Here is an 18,687-nt window from a genome sequence, read left to right on the forward strand (position 1 = left end):
GCAATACATGCTCCTTGTAAAGTCTTCGCCAAACCACAGCCAAGGCAAACCATCCATGGAAATGGTCCAACCCAGTCGAGTGTCAGTGATGACAGAAACTTAACACTATCCTTCACAAACACACCCTGGGGCATCGGATCCTCAGCTCCGAGTCCCTCTGCAGGCACCTACCACCACCCTGCACCTCATCCTGCTGTGCTAACTGCTCTTCCTAAAGCTCTAAGTGGGTTTTTTCCTCCCAGAAACGTGAAGGGATGAACAGAATTGTTGGATCTTGTGAAGCAAGTTCTTCCTCATCATCAGCTGGGTCACATTTCTGAAGCCTTGGAGTAAAATCGCTGCCACCACGGCACAGGGGACCAAAGGACACAGAAACAGCCCATTTTGCCTGTACATTTGCACGGAGCCTTTGCAGGGGGGGTGGTGTGGACGTGAGCCCCGGGACACACGTGGGGCTGACTTGTCACCCATGGCTGCACCAAGGCTGCGCTTGACTGGGAAAGTATTTCTGCTGCTGTTACTTAACCGTGACTCAGTTATCTTGTTTTCATTGATGACACCTCTATGCGGATGGAAACTAACTCTTCCCCCAGCAATTATCCGCTTTACTCCTGGGCGTCCTAAATAAATGCTTTGCTGCTTGGCTTTATTTTTAACTTTGTAAAGAGGTTTCCTGGTTTCCGTGATGCTCTGGCTTACTTGGTGCTCTATTTCTGTTCCTGCAGCTGGCTCAGAGCACTGGCTCCTAAACCTATTAAGACGGGGACACCCGCAAATTATTTAGAAATCTCCTGAAAGCGTTTGAGGGAAATGACCAAATCCCCCCATGTTCACCACCTCTTTAGGTCACTCGTTTCCCTGATACAGCTTGAAAGTCTCCATTGCTGGAGCTCAGGACAAGTGTCATTTCAGCCGCAAGGAAACGTCCGTCTGCTTTTTCCATAGGGGATAAAATTATGGGATTTTGACTCCTGAAGTGCAGTTTTTGTACCACCACGGTGATTTTAGTGTGGTTTGCGTATCCCTCCTTTGAACGCACTCAGATTTGTTCAGAAATGATTATATTCACTTAGATGCACAACTATAGCTCGTGGAAGGTCAGAGACAAGTACGCACAGGAGTGCGCTGCTGCAACTGCATCCACGCAGCAGAGAGGCATTGGTGTTAATAAATCAGTGCACTCGGGGTGTGGAGGTGAGGCCGTGGCTACTTTGAGAACCCAGCTGCTAACTCGTGTCGAGATGCTTTCGAGATGCCTGTCCTGGGGGTTCCTGCTCATCCTCTGGGGCATCTAAATCTTGGTAGATACATTCTCCGTGCTCAGGTCAATGCACCTGCTTACGTGCTCACTGAGGGGAAGCACTGGCTCAACGTCCACAGTACTATTTATGGCACTGCCTGAATTCAGAGTCCCCCATAATCCTATTGCATCTATTCATAGGTTGAGAGATCCCTAATCCTGCCCAAATTATCTGCTGTCCCTCAAAGAAGATCCCCGCGGGGGGTGTCACAGGGAGAAGGCTGATTTCAGTAACCAAGCGAGCACAAAGTGCTCAGACCTCCACCCCAGCTGAGGTGTTCCCAGGGGGCTGTCAGAGCCACTGTCACCCCCTTGTTTTGCAGCGGGGAGTCCCCCCTCCTGCAGCCACCCCAGGACAATCTTGTGCCATTTGCTCCGAGCCCCTGGTGACCGCAGGGGGGAAGGTGCTGACAGCGGTGCAGCCAGGTGGGTTTGAGGGATGACGCACCACTCAACACCACCAGGACCCTTTTGTCCCCCACCAGGACCCTTTAATCCCAGCCACCCTCAGGGCAAGGGTCTGCCGCCCTCCTTCCCGCAGGGAGGGGACACAGCGAGTGGGGGGTCCCTCCTGCCAAACTATGAGCTCCTACCTGTGAAGCCATCTTCCCAACGGGGACCCCGGTGTGCGGGGCTGTCAGGGGTGGGAGTGGGCAGTGCTGGCATCAGGGCCATGGGGCACTCGGGGGCATTGTGACCACCAGGGTGTCACTGGGTGTGGCTGTCACAGGGGTGCCCAGGCTGAGCAGGGGTGCGGAGGAGCGCAGGGGTTCAGCCATGGGAATTCGGAGGGTGCTGTTTCTCCCGGGACAATGGGACAGGGGAGGTGTCACACCCGATGGGAACCACCACTGCTGCCCGTTCAGCCACACGCTGCGTTTCTCCCCCCGTCCCTCCCTCGGCTCTGGCCGGGGACCTGCGCTGCACAAGCACTTTGCACACCTGCGAGATGCCAGATCTGCATCTGCAGGGCGCAGCTCCCCGCGCTGATGCAAAGGCAGATTGTTCTGGGCTGTTTACTCGTGTGAGGATCAAAGGCAGCCTCACACCGTGCGGTGTTACATCAGAGCAGGGCTCACACAGCTATTTCTATGCCATAAAATCTGCTGGCGATCTTCCAAGTGCTTTCCCGTGCTTCGTGCACAGCCCGGCCCACCTGTCCCTTTAGCTGTGTGGCCTCTAATGCTCAGGAGGTCGCAGCGGATAGCAATCACCCTCCCTTCAAAACACAGCCATGCCACCAAAATGGGCAGCTTTCCTCTGAGTTTGCGCTTCGAGAGGCCAGCCCACCTCGCACCACACATAGACCTTGCTAGTCCTGAGCTTTTTCTGGTCTTCTGGGCGAGGGTCCACAAAGGGCGAAGGTAAAGAATATACAGGAGTGTGCACACAAGCTCTTGCAGACTTGCTTGTGTTCACTGGGATAACAAATTCGCCTCAAAACACACATCCCTTCATGTTGTAAGGAGCATGTTTAATGACGCTCACCACCCAGGGTGAGGCAAAGCCGCTGTTGCAGAGTTGGATGGGTACAGCTCACTGTCCCCAATGCTCCAGGCACAGGGGACAACCTCAGGAGCAATTATCGGGGAGCTGAATCACACTTTCCCATTCCCTCAGAGCATCGCTGCAGCCATGCGGCCCCTTTGAAGTCTCTTTGGTGTAACAACATTTTGTAGGACAACTTTTGCACGAGCCCAGGCTTTCTCATTCCACGGGATTTTATTGGCTTCTCTTCTTAAAATAGTTCCTCTTCTCCTTCCCCTTTTCCCTGACTTCGTCTCTCTGCCTCTCCTGTTCAATTTGTTCGCTCAAAGACTGTGAATGTCAGGGGGCACGTATACCTTGCCTATCTTGCAAAGATATTGTGTCCTTTGCGTTTCCAGTAGTGAGTGAGTCCTTCATTTCATCTGGTTTCTTCTTCCAAGAGGTGCCAGTGGATTTTCTCTAAACATCCAGGGCTCAGCTAGCTGGGATCCCACAAATTGCTGCTTCCAGCACCGCTCTCTCAGGAGGAACATTGTTTCCCCATTCCCACCCTATTACCGCTCTTACCTGCATGCAGGACTGACCCTTTTTCCCGCGATCTGGGCTAAAACACGACTGTGGTGCGTCCCCAGCGCCGCGAGCTCAGGGCGTGCAGGACTCGCACTCGTGCAGACGCTTGCAGGGTTGTTGCCGTTCCCAGATAACTGTTATAAAGGGCGTAAGTCCCGCTAATTGCAGGCCTGATTGCGGAGCCGTCCCTTCGGCATCCCCGCTGTTCCCAGAGCCCATGGAGCATCCCAGCATCCGGCCAGCGGGATGGAGCTGCATCTCTGCAGAGCAGCCGAAATCCTCTGAAAACTGTCTTAAATAATTTTAACCCCCATCCTACAACCGCAGGATTGAATCCACATGGTACCACGATTTAACTCTTTCTGCATTTGCCATTCCTGTTAATCTCCTTCATTTAAGTGCTGCCTGACAATTTCTGCCATGAGTAGATTTTGCTTCTAAAGTATCATAATAGTATTCCTTTTTCATTGTTCTCAGGTGATTTAATGCGTGGCCCTAATTTGTACTTTGCAACAAGAAAAGGTTGTGAAAAGAATAATTTTAAGGTGATTAAATAAGTGATATTTACCACTAAAAAATGAAATCTATATCATTTTGACTCTCAAAATGTGGTGGAAATAGAAATAGATATAAGATAGGATGATCATACCCCGAAGCTGTGTTTCAGAGTTACTGTTTTGACAGTTACTCTGGGTTTAAAGTTCTCCAGAAATCCCATTATTTAATCACCAGTGTTACTCATTAACCCTCAGTTTTTACCTGCATGACACAGAAAACTGTTGGCAATGTTGGACACTTGCCTTTGTACCTGGTGTAAGAAATTCTTTGGAGTCAAGTCCCATTGTCTTTAATCCCAAACCCTTGTAACATCTGGGTTGCACTGGGAAGGGAGATGTTTCTGCTGCAGGGGCTTATTGCATGGAGGTGGCTTTTCTGCTTGGTAAAATGCTTTCTAAAGAATTCAAGGCTGATTTTCTTCCCAGCAAACACACGAGAGAGACAAATAATCACGCTGCAGCTTCCCCTGACTCTGGCTGACATTTCCTCGTATTGCAAGGCCACCTGCAGATCTCAGACAGGGACTCCAGGTCCTGACACGTTGTGCCAATGTGTCTGCACTAAGCTGGGCAGAGGAGCCCAGTGTGCGGGTCAGGACTACGGCAGGAGGCGAAGAAACAGATACAAGCGGGACACAGCGAGCGAATGACCGAAACTCTTAAAACTAAATGTCCAGTATCCAACCAACTTGAAAAGATTGATAATTTGTGTTGTGGGTTTTTTTGTATTTGTTTGTTTGTTTTTAAATTATTGTTATTTGTGTTGGTTTGTTTTTGTTTGTTTTTTGCTGTTGTTGTTTGAGGTTTTTGTTTCTTGTTTGTTTTGTTTGTTTGTTGTTTGGTTGTTTGTTTGGGGGGGCAGGCTTTTGTTTTCGAGGTTTTTTTGTTTAGTTTCTTTTGGGGTTTTTTTTGTTGGTTTTGGGGTCTTTTTGTGTGTTTTTTGTTTGTTTGGGGTTTTTTTCTTTGTTTTGGGTTTTTTTGGTGTGCTTTCGTTTTCTTCAAGAGGAATCGGATGTCCCGCTGTATTTATCCCGCGGACCCCGCTGCCCCTCGATGTTATCTTGCTTTATCTTATCCCGTCTCACCCACCCTCCCCACCAGCGCTGCCCCCAGCGGCCCGGGACCCCCCCCCCGCCATGAGCCCCTCGGCTCGGGCCGTGAGCTCATCTCCAGTGACCCTCCACCAGGTCCATAAAGCCCCGCGGAGGCAGCGGCGGATCCTCGGCGGGGCGGGAGCGGCTCCGGTGCGGCGGGAGGCACCTGGGAGAAGGGAGGAGCGGAAGGTGGGGCCCGGCCCGGCCCCCCCCCCCCGCCCCGCAGCCGCTTGTGGCAGCGGCCCCGGCGCCGTGCCCGCCCGGCGCGGCGGGGATGCCCGGCTGGGAGCGCGGCGGGCAGCGCCAAGATGAAGAAGCATCACTCGGTCCAAGGCACCTTCAGCCGCCTCTTCGGGAAGCGCCAGCCCAGCCCCCCCGCCGCTTCCCTCTTCGCCACCAACCCCCCCTGGATCTTCACGCAGGAGGTGACATCGGACAGCGCGGGTGGCACCGGTCAGTGTGTCCCCCGCTCCGTTTAGTTTGCCCCGGGTTGGGGGGGAGCTCTGTGCGCCGTCCATGAGAAACGGGGGGCGAAGGGGTTGGACGGGGCCGGTGGTTCATTCAGCGCCCTGTTGGGAAACTCCGGGAGGTGTTCGGAAGGGCCAGGTGACGAAAGGGACAAGTTGAAACCCGTGTCCCCGCACCCGAGGTTTGAGACGCACTCTCTGCTCTCACGGAGCCACAATCCGCTCCGGGAAGTTAAACTTGACTAAAGCGCGTTGATAAATAGTTGAGAATCTGTTTTATTGCGTCTAGCAGCTCTTTCCCACGCCATGTTTGATTCGCTCCTTCCCTAGTTGGAGTTATTTACTTGTAAACCTGTTTCTTGAAGGTCTGCGTGTGAGGGGGGAGTTGAGGGTTGCACATTCCTTAGGATTTATTTGTATTTCTTTGTGGTTTTAATTGCAATACTGTGCCCTGGAGGCTCATGTAGGAGGGAGCCAGATTAATAGTAATGGAGCCAGGTAGATAAAAGATAGCAGTTTGTGGATGAAGTTTGGTGGCTGTGAGGTTCCAACAAACACTTCCAAGCTTAAAGAAAAGGAAGCGCTGCTTGCTGGGCTGTGCCATGCGGAGCAGTGTCCATGGCAAGGTGGTTACACCCCACAGGCCAGGCTGCCGAAACTGAGATAAAATGAAAATGCAATGAAGACTTTCACGCAACTCTCAAGCGCAAAAGGAAAAACTGCTGATTTCTAACTGTCGTAAATGTGAGGAGGCTTCAGGCTTCTCTCTGATGTGGTTTGGATTTGAAAAAAGAAGTCGCTGTGTCTGCTTATTACCAGCCTGATTTCCGTGGCTGCAATTGCAGTACAAAGACATTCCTTTCAGGTGTGGGGAACTGCTGTGCGGATCAGCTTGCAGAGTGAAAGCCAGGAGTTCTTGAAATCTGAGCACAAATAAAAGCTGTTGAATCACTCCTTAGCATCCTCTTGGCGTTTATATCGTGAATTTAATTTGTGTAGGGTAGTGTGACACACAGTGACCACGTTCAGAGTAATCTAAGTTGAGGTGTGGGCTTGTTGTGATGAACATGCTCACAGCTAAGCAGTCCAAGGGGCATATCTTGTTGTGTCCTGACATCCACAGCACCACGGTGAAACCCCATCCCTGCCCCTGTTTCTTCAATATTTGCTGCATAGCTTCGTGCCATCGCTGCTGCCAAAAGGAGTCCACTGCTTCTGCTAATCCCCACCTTAGTTTTTCATACAAAGTAAACACAAGTTAAGCAATATAGAATGGGTGTAGGTTTACGTGTCACTGACTCAGAGATTCCTGAATATAGTGACTGAAACGTGCTCCCTCCTCGCTGAGGGCTGTGGATACCCCAGCACCAAACCTGCTGCGCCTACTCCAGGTGATGCAACCCTCAAGTAGGAAGAAGTTCCATTACACGTCTTGCAGATTGCTTATTTTCTTTCCCATGACTGAGAGGACACAATTGTCTCCAGGACACGGGCTGAATGTCAAAAAATGGCCAAAGCACAGTCAAGGCCGCTTCCGACAGCATCCAAAGGCGTTTCCAGATCCCTCCTTCCAGGAACGCACAGGTCTTACCAGTGACAGGCTCTTAGCAGGCAAGTCCTGTTTATCTAGCAAAGAAAACACAACTACAAGCACTTCATTTTACTTTAATTAAAAGCATTCAGGATAGCGATGCTTAGTAATCTAGGATCAAAGACCTTGTGATCTTTAATCCAGTTTCTCACTGAGTTTACCTAGTGACTTGTTTAATGTAAAACACTCATCGTTTCAAGTCTCTCAACTGCTCTATCGCTGCTCCGCGAAGCTGTCTGAATCCAGACTCTCATGTTGCATTGGCCTTAATTCTTGCTGCTTACTTGCCAAATGGGGTGTCATGACAGGGGTTTGGCAAAAATAATAATGATTAATAATAATAATTTGCTGGCATCTGCCATCCTCGAGGACTCCAGCAGCTCCTCCTTTGCGCTTGAGCCCCTCACAGGCAGGGAAGTGTTAAACGGTTGGTAGGACCACACTAACTCAAATGCAGGCTGATGAGTATTTCTTAAAGCTGAAGCAAATGTCCTTTTTGTAAAGAATCCCTTGTAGTGGGAGAAGTTTGCGATAAGGGTTGGGCTGGATGGGGCTTTGAGCAACCTGATCTAGTGTCGGGGGGGTGGATTGAGATGATCTTTGAGGTCCCTTCCAAGCCAAACCACTCTGTGATTGTCTGATGAGGGAGAGGAAGGCGCAAGGACAGGGATGGGATGATGGATACTCCTGGCTGCATCCCGGGGTAACTTGTGGTGTAGCGGGTGGGAGAAAGGAAAAGCTCATGTGATTGCTGGACTCAGTGGCACGTCTCAAGGTTATGTGGAATTCATCTACCTCCAAACCCATACCAGGCAGCTCATGCCCAGCCCCTGGCGTGGTCAGGTTCTTCATTCCAGGTGTTCATGCAAGTGTATTTCTCCTGTGGGAACACACACTCAAGCATTTGCCTTCCTCTTTTTTCTTCTTCACTGAACTCAATGTAAAGTTGTTTCCTTGGAGCTTCTTGCCTGATCTCTGCCCGTCCAAGGAGGGCAGAGGCAGTGACAGCCACAGCTCTGTGCCATGGCAGCTGGTGATGGGTTGGGGACCCTGGTCACCGGTCCAGCAGCACATGGAGGGCTCAGGCTGTGCCGTGTGGCAGCGGGGACACTGGTTTGGGCTGTGGCAGTGGCTGGTTGCTTGCACAGTCTGGGTTGGGGACTCTGGGGTGCAGGCAGCTCCTTGGGCAGGCAGTCCTGGTTTGGGGAGCGCTGGCCTGGGTTTGGGAGGCTGAGAAACGCAGCCCCGGCTCCTTTGCCTGTGTGCAGAGCTTGCACAACCTTCGCCTTTCTGCTCAGTGGCTTTTAATTGCTGTACGATACTTGACAGAAACTGCTTCTGTGCTTCGCACATGAGGTGTGCATGGGGTTGGGGCTGAGGGCTGCTTCCAGGCTTCTTTTGGGCAGAAACAGAACAACAAACTATTTACTCCTTTGTGTTTTGGTGTGGAGGCTGTTTGCTGCTTCTCACTGAAACCACTATTGAAATCTGTTAGGTGGGACCACTCCTGCAGAGTTTTCTCTCTGATCACAGCTGTTTTGCTCGCTTTCCCTCTCCTTCCTCAAGCCCTCATATTTTCTTTAATGCTGGTCTCCTTGGCTACGAATTATTTGTGTATCTCCTTCCAGCCAAGGTGGGGTTTACATGCTTCAGTGCTTCTGCTTGTTAATTCATGCTGTTAATCAGACACAAAGAACGTAATTAAACTAATTTTATGAGCTTTATTCACTGTCAGAAATAAACCGGCTCAAAAGGTGTGGTTCAAGGTAAAAGCACAGAGCTGGGAACCAGGAGTACCTGCTGGTACCTGCTTGTGACACCGGGGCCTGGTGACTGTTCCCTGTTGTAGCATCTCCATTTGTACCGAGATTTCGTGGGAAGACGTTCAGAGCATTTCTCCGTAAGGCTGAGGTGTGAAAGCGTTGTGGCAAACACAATTTGTCCTCCAGTGCCAATTGCATCAGGGCTCAGAAACAAATTGCACTACTAGGATGCTGGGGGTGCCCGTCCACTGCAGGGAGAGCAGCGGTGACATCTCCATCCCACTGTTCCCAGCCTCTGATAGCAAAACAGTGGGGGAAACACCCGTGGGAAGCCCCTGCGTGCCCCATCTCCATCTGCGTGTCCTGTTTCCATCGCTGTGTCGCAGGTGTTCCCTTCCTCTTGCCTTAGTTGTCCTGGGCACAAGCCAGGCGTCGGGGACACCTCCACTGTCCCTCTCCACTGCATGAGTGACAGGGACCTGTTGTGATAGGGCTGGGTCAAGAGCCTGTAATTAACTCTGTGCTTTGATGGAGCTTTTTGATAGAAATCCCGGGGTCCCGCTCACCTGGGACCTTTCTCCTCCCATCTTCAACTCAGCTCCAAAACACCCGGCTGCTCTTTAGAATGTGATGAGTTTTGCCCATTCCCGGGGAGCTGATAGAGCAAATTCTTCATGGTGCATTTTAAAATTAGGTGGTGCTCGATGCTGTTTTTCCTGTTGCCTCAACTACAATGCTGCTAACAGTTTTCTCTCCCCCTCAGGTGATGTGATTGAAGTGTATTATGGTGACAATCGCTTCGGGACGGTGAGCGACTCTGGCACAGCAACACTTAAACCTCGTCCGAGAGTCCGGCCACTCCTGACTTTCCTACCGCTTGTGAGTATCTGTCTCTCTGCTGCGATTTGTTACGGCAGCGTGTGTAACTGGTGCCCAGAACCAGCTGGGCTGGCTGCTGCTCTCATCCTCTACCCAAGGCAAGAGAATAAATGAAAAGCAAAACCACTCTATAATAATGCTGGATATGAGGGATTAGGAGGTGATCTGAGTTCAGGGCTTGTGTTGAACATAGGCGGGATACACAAGCAGGAGACGTAAGCATCATCAGACCTGTCTTTTCAGTTAAAAAGAAAATGCTGAGCATGTAGATGATCTAGCTCATGATGCCTTTTATCTAACTGCTACTGGCTGTATCTCTTTCTGGATCAGACGTGTTGCTGGAGAGAGCAACAGGAAAACTGCGTCCTGTTCACAGCAGGGGAAGGAGGAGGTGGTGATGTAGTGGGTGATGGGTTTTCAGTCTCTGTATGGGGGAAATTGTTCCCTGCAGAGCTGCCAGTGCTCCAGCAGCACCTGTGTGCAGGGGCTGGAGCAGGGAATGCCAACACAGCCCGACTCAGAGGTGGCTTTAAGTCACCTGGGACTCCAGAGCCTCATGTGCTCATTGATGCTCCGCTGCCGTGTGTGCTGAGCAGGTTTTCCTGCCCCGTGTATGGCACCTCTTATCCACCAAAGAGTAGAGCGAAGCCCACGATTGCTCAGAGGTATTTTGGAGAAGGCGATAGCTAAATCTGAAGTGACACACGCAGCTCAATGATGACAATAAAACACTTAAAAAGCCACCGGTCTTGACAAGGAAATCCTCTCTGAGATCAGGGGATGTTTTTTCTTCTACTTCCCTGTCCTTTAGAACAACCATCACCTGCAGCAGAAAATTGGCTGGTCTGCTGTCACCTGGGGGCACTTAGGAGTCAATGGGTTTGTGCAGGTGTCATTTAGAGGAAAACGTGGGGGGAGATGGAGTTTATATATCTATTTGAGAGCATAATTAGGAAGTTATGGGGTTACACAGGTTCTACAAAAGGCTTGTGCCCATGTGATGCCTTTCAAAAGATGACAGCAGGTGAAAAATCTCATCTGGGATCCAAGTTGAGTAACCACAGGACCGATGTCTGTGAAACTGCCATAGCTGGCAGCCTGTATCACTGGGTTTTTAGAGTGCAACCGGCCTTTTGCATCTTTTTAGAGCTTTCAAATGCTTTACTAGTGGAAATGTATGTGGTAGAGGAATAAACTGCACAAATGTCCCTGGGATAAATAGCCATCACCCTAGCCATGGTGCTTTCCTGCTTTTACATCCCTAAATTGCCTTTGTGAAGGCCGCTCTCGCTTGCTTCTCTTCCAGGAGTACCAGGTTTAACTGCAGAAGTTAGTAGGAATAAGCAGCATTTTGTTTTTAAGGACCAGTCTGTGTTGGCTATTATTTTGATTAGGTTTGATGATGATTTGGTTTGGCGCATACATCCTTGCGCTGGGCTGTTCTGCAGCTCCTGCCTTAACCCTTTGTTTCCACCCACCCGCTCCCCTGTGCGGGAGGAGGTTGGGCGGCAGCTGCCTGCGTCTCTGTGAGTCAGGACGATGATCACACACACCCAGCCCGGCAGCAAAACCCACGGGGCTTCATGTCCCATGTGCCTGGCAACTCTCCTTGCACCCAGCACCCATTTTCCCCCCCCGAACCACCTGCCACGTCCCAGTCCCGAGCTGGATTGCAGCAGAAGAGGCTTTGCTGCTGCCCCTTGGGTACCACCGCATCCCACAGACCAACCGCTTTCCCGCGCGCCGGCAGAGAGCTTGCACGTCCCAAAGGAATAAATTCCTTTATTAACCACCGAACTTCCCTAGCGCTGCTTCAGAACAGGGAATCTGGGGCTAGCTCTTCATTTTTGGAGAAATCCTTGGCGTCTCTGAGACCTGAGGATGATAAGCAGTTGTGTATTGGTGCATTTTTTGTAACAGGTGGCCTCCTTTCGTGGGTGGGAAGCTGGGGACATTGAGGACAGACAGGCTCCCCTCTCCCAACCCAGACTGTGTAAGCAACCAGCTGCTACCACAGCCCAAAACAGTGTCCCCACTGCCACATGGCACAGGCTGAGCCCTCCATGTGCTGCTGGACCGGTGACCAGCGGCCCCAACCCATCACCAGCTGCCATGGCACAAAGCTGTGCTTGTCACTGTCTCTGCCCTCCTTGGACGGGCAGAGATCAGGCAAGAAACTCCCAAGGAAACAATATTATACTGAGTTTAGTGAGGAAAAAAAAAGAGGAGGGGAAATGCTTGAGTATGTGTTCCCACAGGAGAAAAGCACTTGCATGAACACCTGGAATGAAGAACCTGACCACGCCAGGAGCTGGGCATGAGCTGCCTCAGCCTCTGAGTTATGAGTTTGGAGGCAGAGGGGACACCTACCTCTGTTGTAGCACTGAAAAGCAATTCCTGGTGGTTACAGTGAAAGCTTCGCTCACCGGGATCCTCAGCGCGCATTAATCTGCTGCAGGTACCGCAAACTGGAAATGCAGGTTCCTGGCGCACCAGCCCGAGCGACGGAGCCCGCTCTGAATCAGCGGGAGGTTTGCTGGGCTGGGCACACCCCTGGCAAACAGGGGAGAGGGAAATAATCTTTGCAGCCATCTCTGGAGACTGGCAGCGTACTGGAGGTGCTTTCCATTTTAGAAGCCAGCTCATGACGTGAGGATGGGCGGTTTTTGAGAGAGATGCTGAGCATTAGCAACTGGAACAGAAATTTGTGTGTGTGTGTGTGAAACAGGCTTGCCCAGTTTTTAGGACGTGTTGAAATGACATGTCCAAAATTACTACTTGTTTATGAAATGTGGACTCGTTTCCTCCAGCTTTGCATAGATCTCTTCCGACTGTCATTCCCTTTCTGCTCCTATCCAAAGATGTGATGCATATGTTGCTTTTAATTCAGTGCCCAGACATCTTTGTTTCCCTGTAAATGAGCAGGTATCAGTGTGCTCTGCAGACTGGCAGCGATGAATTTCCATAGCAAATGGGAACTGCTGGGGGTTTTTCTTTGTGGTGTTTGATATCTCATTGCTCTGGACAGTTTCATTATTGGCTTTTGAAGCGCCTCTGTTAGTCTTTGTCTTCCCTCTGGCTTTCAGCTGGAGTTAAGGATCTTTCCTCTGCATTGTGTTGTACTTTTGGGACCACTGAAGAGGTTTTAGATGAGGCTATAAGGCTCAGCTAGTCCCATGTTCTGCCACTGACAGATCTGTCCCAATGCCTTAGCAGCCCTTGGCTGCTCCATCAGCACCGAGCTGAGTGTGAATCCCAACTCACTCTCTCCTGGCTCATTCCCGTGTGGTTATAGAGGATCTTTGGTCATCTGCAGCGTGATGGACTTTGCAAGTGAAGCATGTGAATTTTCTTCTTGCTTTGTCAAAAGCTGGGGCATTCCAGGGCTCTTCTGAAGGAGTGCAGGCTGCAGCTGTTAAATTCAGTTCTGACCTCCCCACACCCGGCCAGTCGGTGATGTTAACAGTGTGTGATGTTAATGGGCCATCTCAGCCTGGATGGGGCTGACCATATAAACCCGGCTTGACCTTTGGTCCGGGAGACTTTGGAATCCCGGAGCAATCGCTTGTAAAAATAGTGATAATGCCAGTGAAAGGCAAAGGGCACAGGCTCAATCATTATCTGGGCTTTTGTATGCAGAAAACCACTGCGCCAAGTAGGATAACATCTTTGCACAAGGGGCAGTTAACAGCTAATGCAAACAGCAGCCCGGGGTGAGCAGGAGTGCAAGCGGGTGGACCCAAGAGCCTGGGAGTGGGTGGTGTATCCCTGACCACGGGTCTGCGAGCTCCTGCTGCTCATGGAGCTTTATTTGCTTGCCGTGGGGCTCTCCCAGCGCTGGGATGTGAAAGCCCAGTCTGCCGCATCGGTCACATAGGTCTGTGCCAGCAGCCTGATCCAGCGTCAGTTTGCGTTTCGGACGCGGGTGCGTTACTGTGCGTTTTGCGAGCGACTCCAGTCCCTCTGCAGAGCAATCTGGGCGTGAGTCACTGCAGGAAAGGAGAGGCTTTTGCTGCTGGCGGGTGTGGGAGGCAGAGCCCTGGTCAGCACTGGTGAGTCAACAGGCCGGGAATATCTCCCGGTGGGTGGCTGTAATTGCCCCAAGTGCCCCTAGCTGTAAGCATCCTCGCAGGTGTGTAGGCTGCTAAATTGCTCTGTACCAGCTAAATGCGCTGCTGAGTTTTCAGCACGAATGCAGAGGGAGTAATTGAGAGGGAAACACAAACCGCACGAGTAGCAGTTTTCCCCAGCGTCCTCAGGTATGCGGGTGCCAGTTTCCCAAAAAGCCAGTGTGTGACTTCAGCGTGGTGTGGACGTGACTGTGGGGTGGGCTGGCGGTGCTTGCTGGAGAGCGATACCTGCAGAACCCGTGGGAGCTGCTAATTTTCCTCGGGATGTGAATGGTGAGAAAGTGTTGCTGCTGATTGTGGGCTGGGGAGCCTTGAGCTTGGGTGTGAAATATCTGGGCTCCCCTCCAGCCTCTTTGCACCCGACTAGCACAGGGGAATTGTGTCCCTGGCTTGTGTGACCTTGATCACTTCACTCATCTCCTTCAACCCTGTCAAGAGCAGCCACCGCAGGGACCTCCATGTCTAGGAAACAGCCCTGGGTCCCATCAGGCTTCTGTTTGCATAGAGAAATTATCAGCTATACAGGCCTGCTTGTTGGCACTTTGCTCCAATACCCTGGGCATAGAACTAACAGCTCTGTCTTCTCAACTCTCGCAGAATGCCCAAGAATCCCATGGGGTGGCTGTGCCAACGCCGTCAGTGCCAGAAGACTTTGGGGAAAAAGCAGCTCTTGGTAAGAGATCATCTCTGCGGGGTCCGGAGGGTGCTGAGGGCTCAGCAGTACTGTGCCCTTGGGGAGGGAAGGGTGCATGCACCAAGCTCTGGAGCAGACAGTCTGATCATGAGGCTTCCATGCTAAAATAGAGTTGAACTATTAATTATTTTTTGAAGTCATTGAAAATGACTTCAATTCTAAGGGGTGAAGCATAGTGGCTCTTACAGTTCAACAGGCTTTAGACAGCTGCTGAGCAAAACAAACTGGCTTCCTAGGGGGACAGCTGGCCATCGCAGGGCTGGTGGAGAAGGTGCTCATGCTGCCACACTCTCACTCTTTCTCTGCAGACTCTGGCTCCCAGATCAATGGGAACCACCGAATGTACAGCTCGGTGGGGGACCTGCGCCCACAGGCTCTTGAGGGGGATGAGCTGGATGAAGACATCCCTCCGCCACCATCGGTGCCCCCCCCACCCCCTCCAACGGCACCGGCACCCGCGCCACCACCTCCAGCCTCACCGGTCCCACCGCCACCTGAAATTCTGCCTCCACCACCGCCACCCCCTGAGATGGTGCCACCACCTCCTCCCGTGGCACCTCCACCACCTCCGGTCTCTGCCCTGTCCTCTCCCAGCACACCAACTCCTCCAGACTTCATCCCACCGGCCCCACCGGGCGCCACGCCGCTCAGCCGGGCGCCGGCACCCTTCACCACCGGCATCTCCAAGTGGAAGTCCGAGACGGTGCTGAACACAAGGCAGACGGATGCCGAGGGGCCGCTCTGCCCTGCCGAGGCTGGGGTGCCGGCTGCCCCTGGTCCGAAGGAGAGTCTGCAAGCCAAGCACTGCCCAGAGCCGCACCTCACCTTCCCCAGGTCCTTCAAGGTGCCTCCCCCAGCCCCGGCGCGGTCGTCCTCCATCCCGGTGCAGGACAGCCAGCCGGTCCATCAGGAGCCCTTCCCCAGGCAGCCGCACGCCCGGCCGCCCCTGCCGCCCTGCTTCACCATAAGACCCGCGGCCAAGGCTCACGCAGGAGGGGAAGCCGAGCAAAGAAATTCCCCGCTGAGCCAGGCTGTTGGGAAGCTGGCCGGGCCAGCCCCGGCACCGCTGAGCCCCAAACCTGGTACAGTGCTCGGCCAAGGGACAGATCCTGCCGGTCGCCGGTCCCCACTGCCAGCGGCCGAGCTGCAGAAGATTCCCCAGCCAAAAACAGCAAAGGGAGACTCTCCTCCAAAATCTGAATATCTCACTGCGAACGACCTGGAGCTCCCTCCTCCAGACTACCCGACCTGCGAGGATGACTGGAGGGATTCCAGCAACCTGGACAGGCTGCGGCACGAGCTCTCGGCGCTCCTGCGCTCCCCACGGAGGGAAGAGAAGCCGTTGGAGAAGCCACCAGAGAAACCAGCTGCTCCGCGGCCCGTGGACAGTGGTACCAACCATGCCAGCAGCCATAAGCCCAGTCTTAACGGTCCCCAACTCACTGCACCTGCTGGGAAGGACACAGGGTTAACCATGGGAGGGGAGAGTGAGAAGAAAGAGGTGCCCAGTGGGCCCCTCGGTGCCAAAGCAGGCTGTCCCAGCGTGGCAGTCCCCGCTGCGGCGAGCAGCCCTGCCACGCAGACCCGCAGCGTGATGAAAATCAGGAATGAGCTGGAGGCTGTGCTGTCCCTGAAGAAAGAAGGGAAACCTGCCCTGGGGCTCGGCAGCCAGAAGCAGAGCACGGAGGATGGCGGCAGCACCCCATCTGTGAGGAAGAGCCCCCCTGACCTGAGAAAGAGCCCCCCTGCCCCAGGTGACTTGGTGCTGCCCAAACCAGCCCCAAGCCCACTCCCAGCACCAGCGGCTGCAGTGAAGAAGGATGAGACTGGGCATGAGGACCATCCCGCTCCTGCCACTAGCAAAGCCACAGAGAACTTGCCCCCTGCTCCCATGTCCTTCGACCGCAGCGTGAGCCCCCTAGACCCACCCCAGGAATCAGTGGAACAGCCCCCTGCTCCCACCTCCCCCTCACCCCCCATTTCTCCAGCACAGAGCCCAGCACCACAGCCCAATGCGGCCGTCTTCCAGTACAAAGTGCACCGGGCTGGGGCCAGCTCGGCTGAACCTCCCTGCTCCTCGAGCTCAGCTGAACCCCCCTGCCCCTCAAGCTCGGCCGGGAGCTTGCCGAACACCCCTGGAGCGGGGCAGGAGGAGATGCTGATCCACCCGGTGACGGGTGAGCAGGTGGAGCGGGGCTCCCCCATGGCGCTGCTCCTGGCAGCCCGGCAGCGTGCCCAGCGGGGCCGGCAGGCTGGGGAGGTGGGAGCCGTGCCGCGGGTGAAGCCGCTGCTCAAACTGGGCAGCGCTTCGTCGGACACCACCCCCACCAGCTTCTACCGCCACGAGTCCAAGCCCTACACCTTCACCGTGGTGCCCCGGCCGCCCGGGACGGGATGGAGCAAACCTCCGTCCTTCTCCAGCTCCTCGGACCAGGGCCGGGACATGCGGGCAGTGGGCAAGGTGCAGCCACCGAGCCCTCCCGGGCACCGCCGGGCTGCTGCCTCCAGCCTATTGCGGGGTCTCCTCGAGTCCGGGCACAACCAGCCTGGCTTGTCCTGCCATGGTGTGTCCAGGGAGGAGGAGGAGAACGGGGAGACAGCGCTGGACTACGGGATAATCCCCCCACCCCCTGAATTCAGCAACGAGGCGGATGAAGCTGAGGGTCCCCTCCCCAGTCGGGAGGAGAACCACAAGTGCCCCAGCTTCCCTGACTGCAGCCGGGGCTCGGAGGCACCGCGGTACTTCAGGTGGCCGGGCTACGGCCGTGGCTACGGGGGCAACCACGAGCCGCTGGCCTCGCTGCCCTCGGAGAAGAGCAGGAGGAATGGTGACTTCACCCCGCAGTACCCAGATTACAGCAGCTCTGCCGGCTACTTCAGCCGCTACCCAAATCCTCGCCCGCTGATCAAGAAGCGCCTGTATGTCTCTGAGCCTGACAGCTCCTACCCCCGGGCAGCCGCAGCGCCCCGGGCCACGGGCACCCTCTCTTCCTATGGCCCTGGGGGTTACAGCTCCCAAGGTGGGGAGGGCGCCCGCCGCCTCGGCTCCACGCACAGGAACGGCCCCGCGAGTGCGCAGGGCCGGCGGACGTCCATTGACACTGCTGGGAAAGCCGTGCCGTACGGCAGCGCCGACGCCAAGTACAAGGGCCAGAATGGGGATTTCTCGCCCATCAGCGCAGCGGCAGCCAGCAGGTGTGCGTCCCCCCCCGAGCGGAATCCCTTGTCCTCTGTGTCGATCCCTTGTCCTCTGTGTCGATCCCTTGTCCTATGTGTCGCTTTGATTTGAAGGAGGGGAGGGCTGGAGCCTGTGCTGGCCCCAGGGCAGCGCAGACACCCCAGAGAAGTCCAGCTGCCTTGGTCTGGGGCTGTGGGTGTCCCGTGGTCCCTCCCCGGTCCCAGCCATCACCCTGCTGCCCATCGCCCTCTCCTTGCCGCGCTGCTGAACGGAGGCGCCAGGAGATGCGAAACTCTCCCTGCTCCAATAGGAGAAGAAAAAAAATACTGCAACTTTGAATAAACAAAGAGTTTCTTTGGCTTTCAGTGACTTTCCCCTCTGTTTTCCCTCCAGGCCTGTCCACGGCAGCTCGCAGCACAGCGGACCCACCAACACCTTCACAGTGAGACCTGGGGCGCGGCAGCCCATCTCCTACGCCTACCAGAGCGGCCACCGGTAAGCTGGTCTGCAGGGCTGCTCCAGCGCCTTCATCCGGCCGGGAAGGGATGAGGAGGCGCCCGGGTGGGTCATATCCTTCTCCTGGGCACCAGGGATGGTCCCAACCCAGCCAGCAAACGCACTGCTCGAAACTGCCGATGGAGAAGGTGGGGAGTGAACCTGGGACTTGGATTCTTCTCAAAAGACTTATGGAGAGTAGTTACCGCAGAGGACTGGCTGCTGTCTTGTTACGTGAGCAAACGTGGGTTTCCTTCTCCTTTTTCCCCCCCTCCTGTATTATTTCCAAAGCTGCAGCCTGGTAGGTCTTCTAAGAAAGCCAAAAAGCACCCTTAGTTCTCTTTAAAGAGCATCACCACTGGAGAGGTTGTTTTCAGTTTATTTGGTTTGTGTTTTTTGTTTGTTTTTCAATTGGTTTAAATCCAACGTGCTCAGGAGCAGGGAGGAACCGACTGGGAGATGTGCGTAATGGCAGCAAGCC

The 18,687-nt window shown here is 53.9% G+C and overlaps 1 protein-coding gene across 1 annotated transcript; it reads left to right on the plus strand.

Moving 5' to 3' along the window:
• Positions 1–5,112: 5,112 nt before the first annotated feature.
• Positions 5,113–18,210, plus strand: LOC308048956 (uncharacterized protein C6orf132; the record flags this gene model as incomplete). The annotated part of the gene is made up of 5 exons (XM_080358288.1): positions 5,113–5,462; positions 9,594–9,709; positions 14,437–14,512; positions 14,842–17,728; positions 18,105–18,210. Exons 1-5 carry the CDS (start codon positions 5,318–5,320, stop codon positions 18,208–18,210), a joined length of 3,330 nt encoding a protein of 1,109 aa, XP_080214414.1. The 5' UTR covers positions 5,113–5,317.
• Positions 18,211–18,687: the final 477 nt, after the last annotated feature.

The sequence above is a fragment of the Nesoenas mayeri genome, assembly GCF_963082525.1.
Source record: "Nesoenas mayeri genome assembly, chromosome: 23".
Lineage (NCBI taxonomy): Eukaryota > Metazoa > Chordata > Aves > Columbiformes > Columbidae > Nesoenas > Nesoenas mayeri.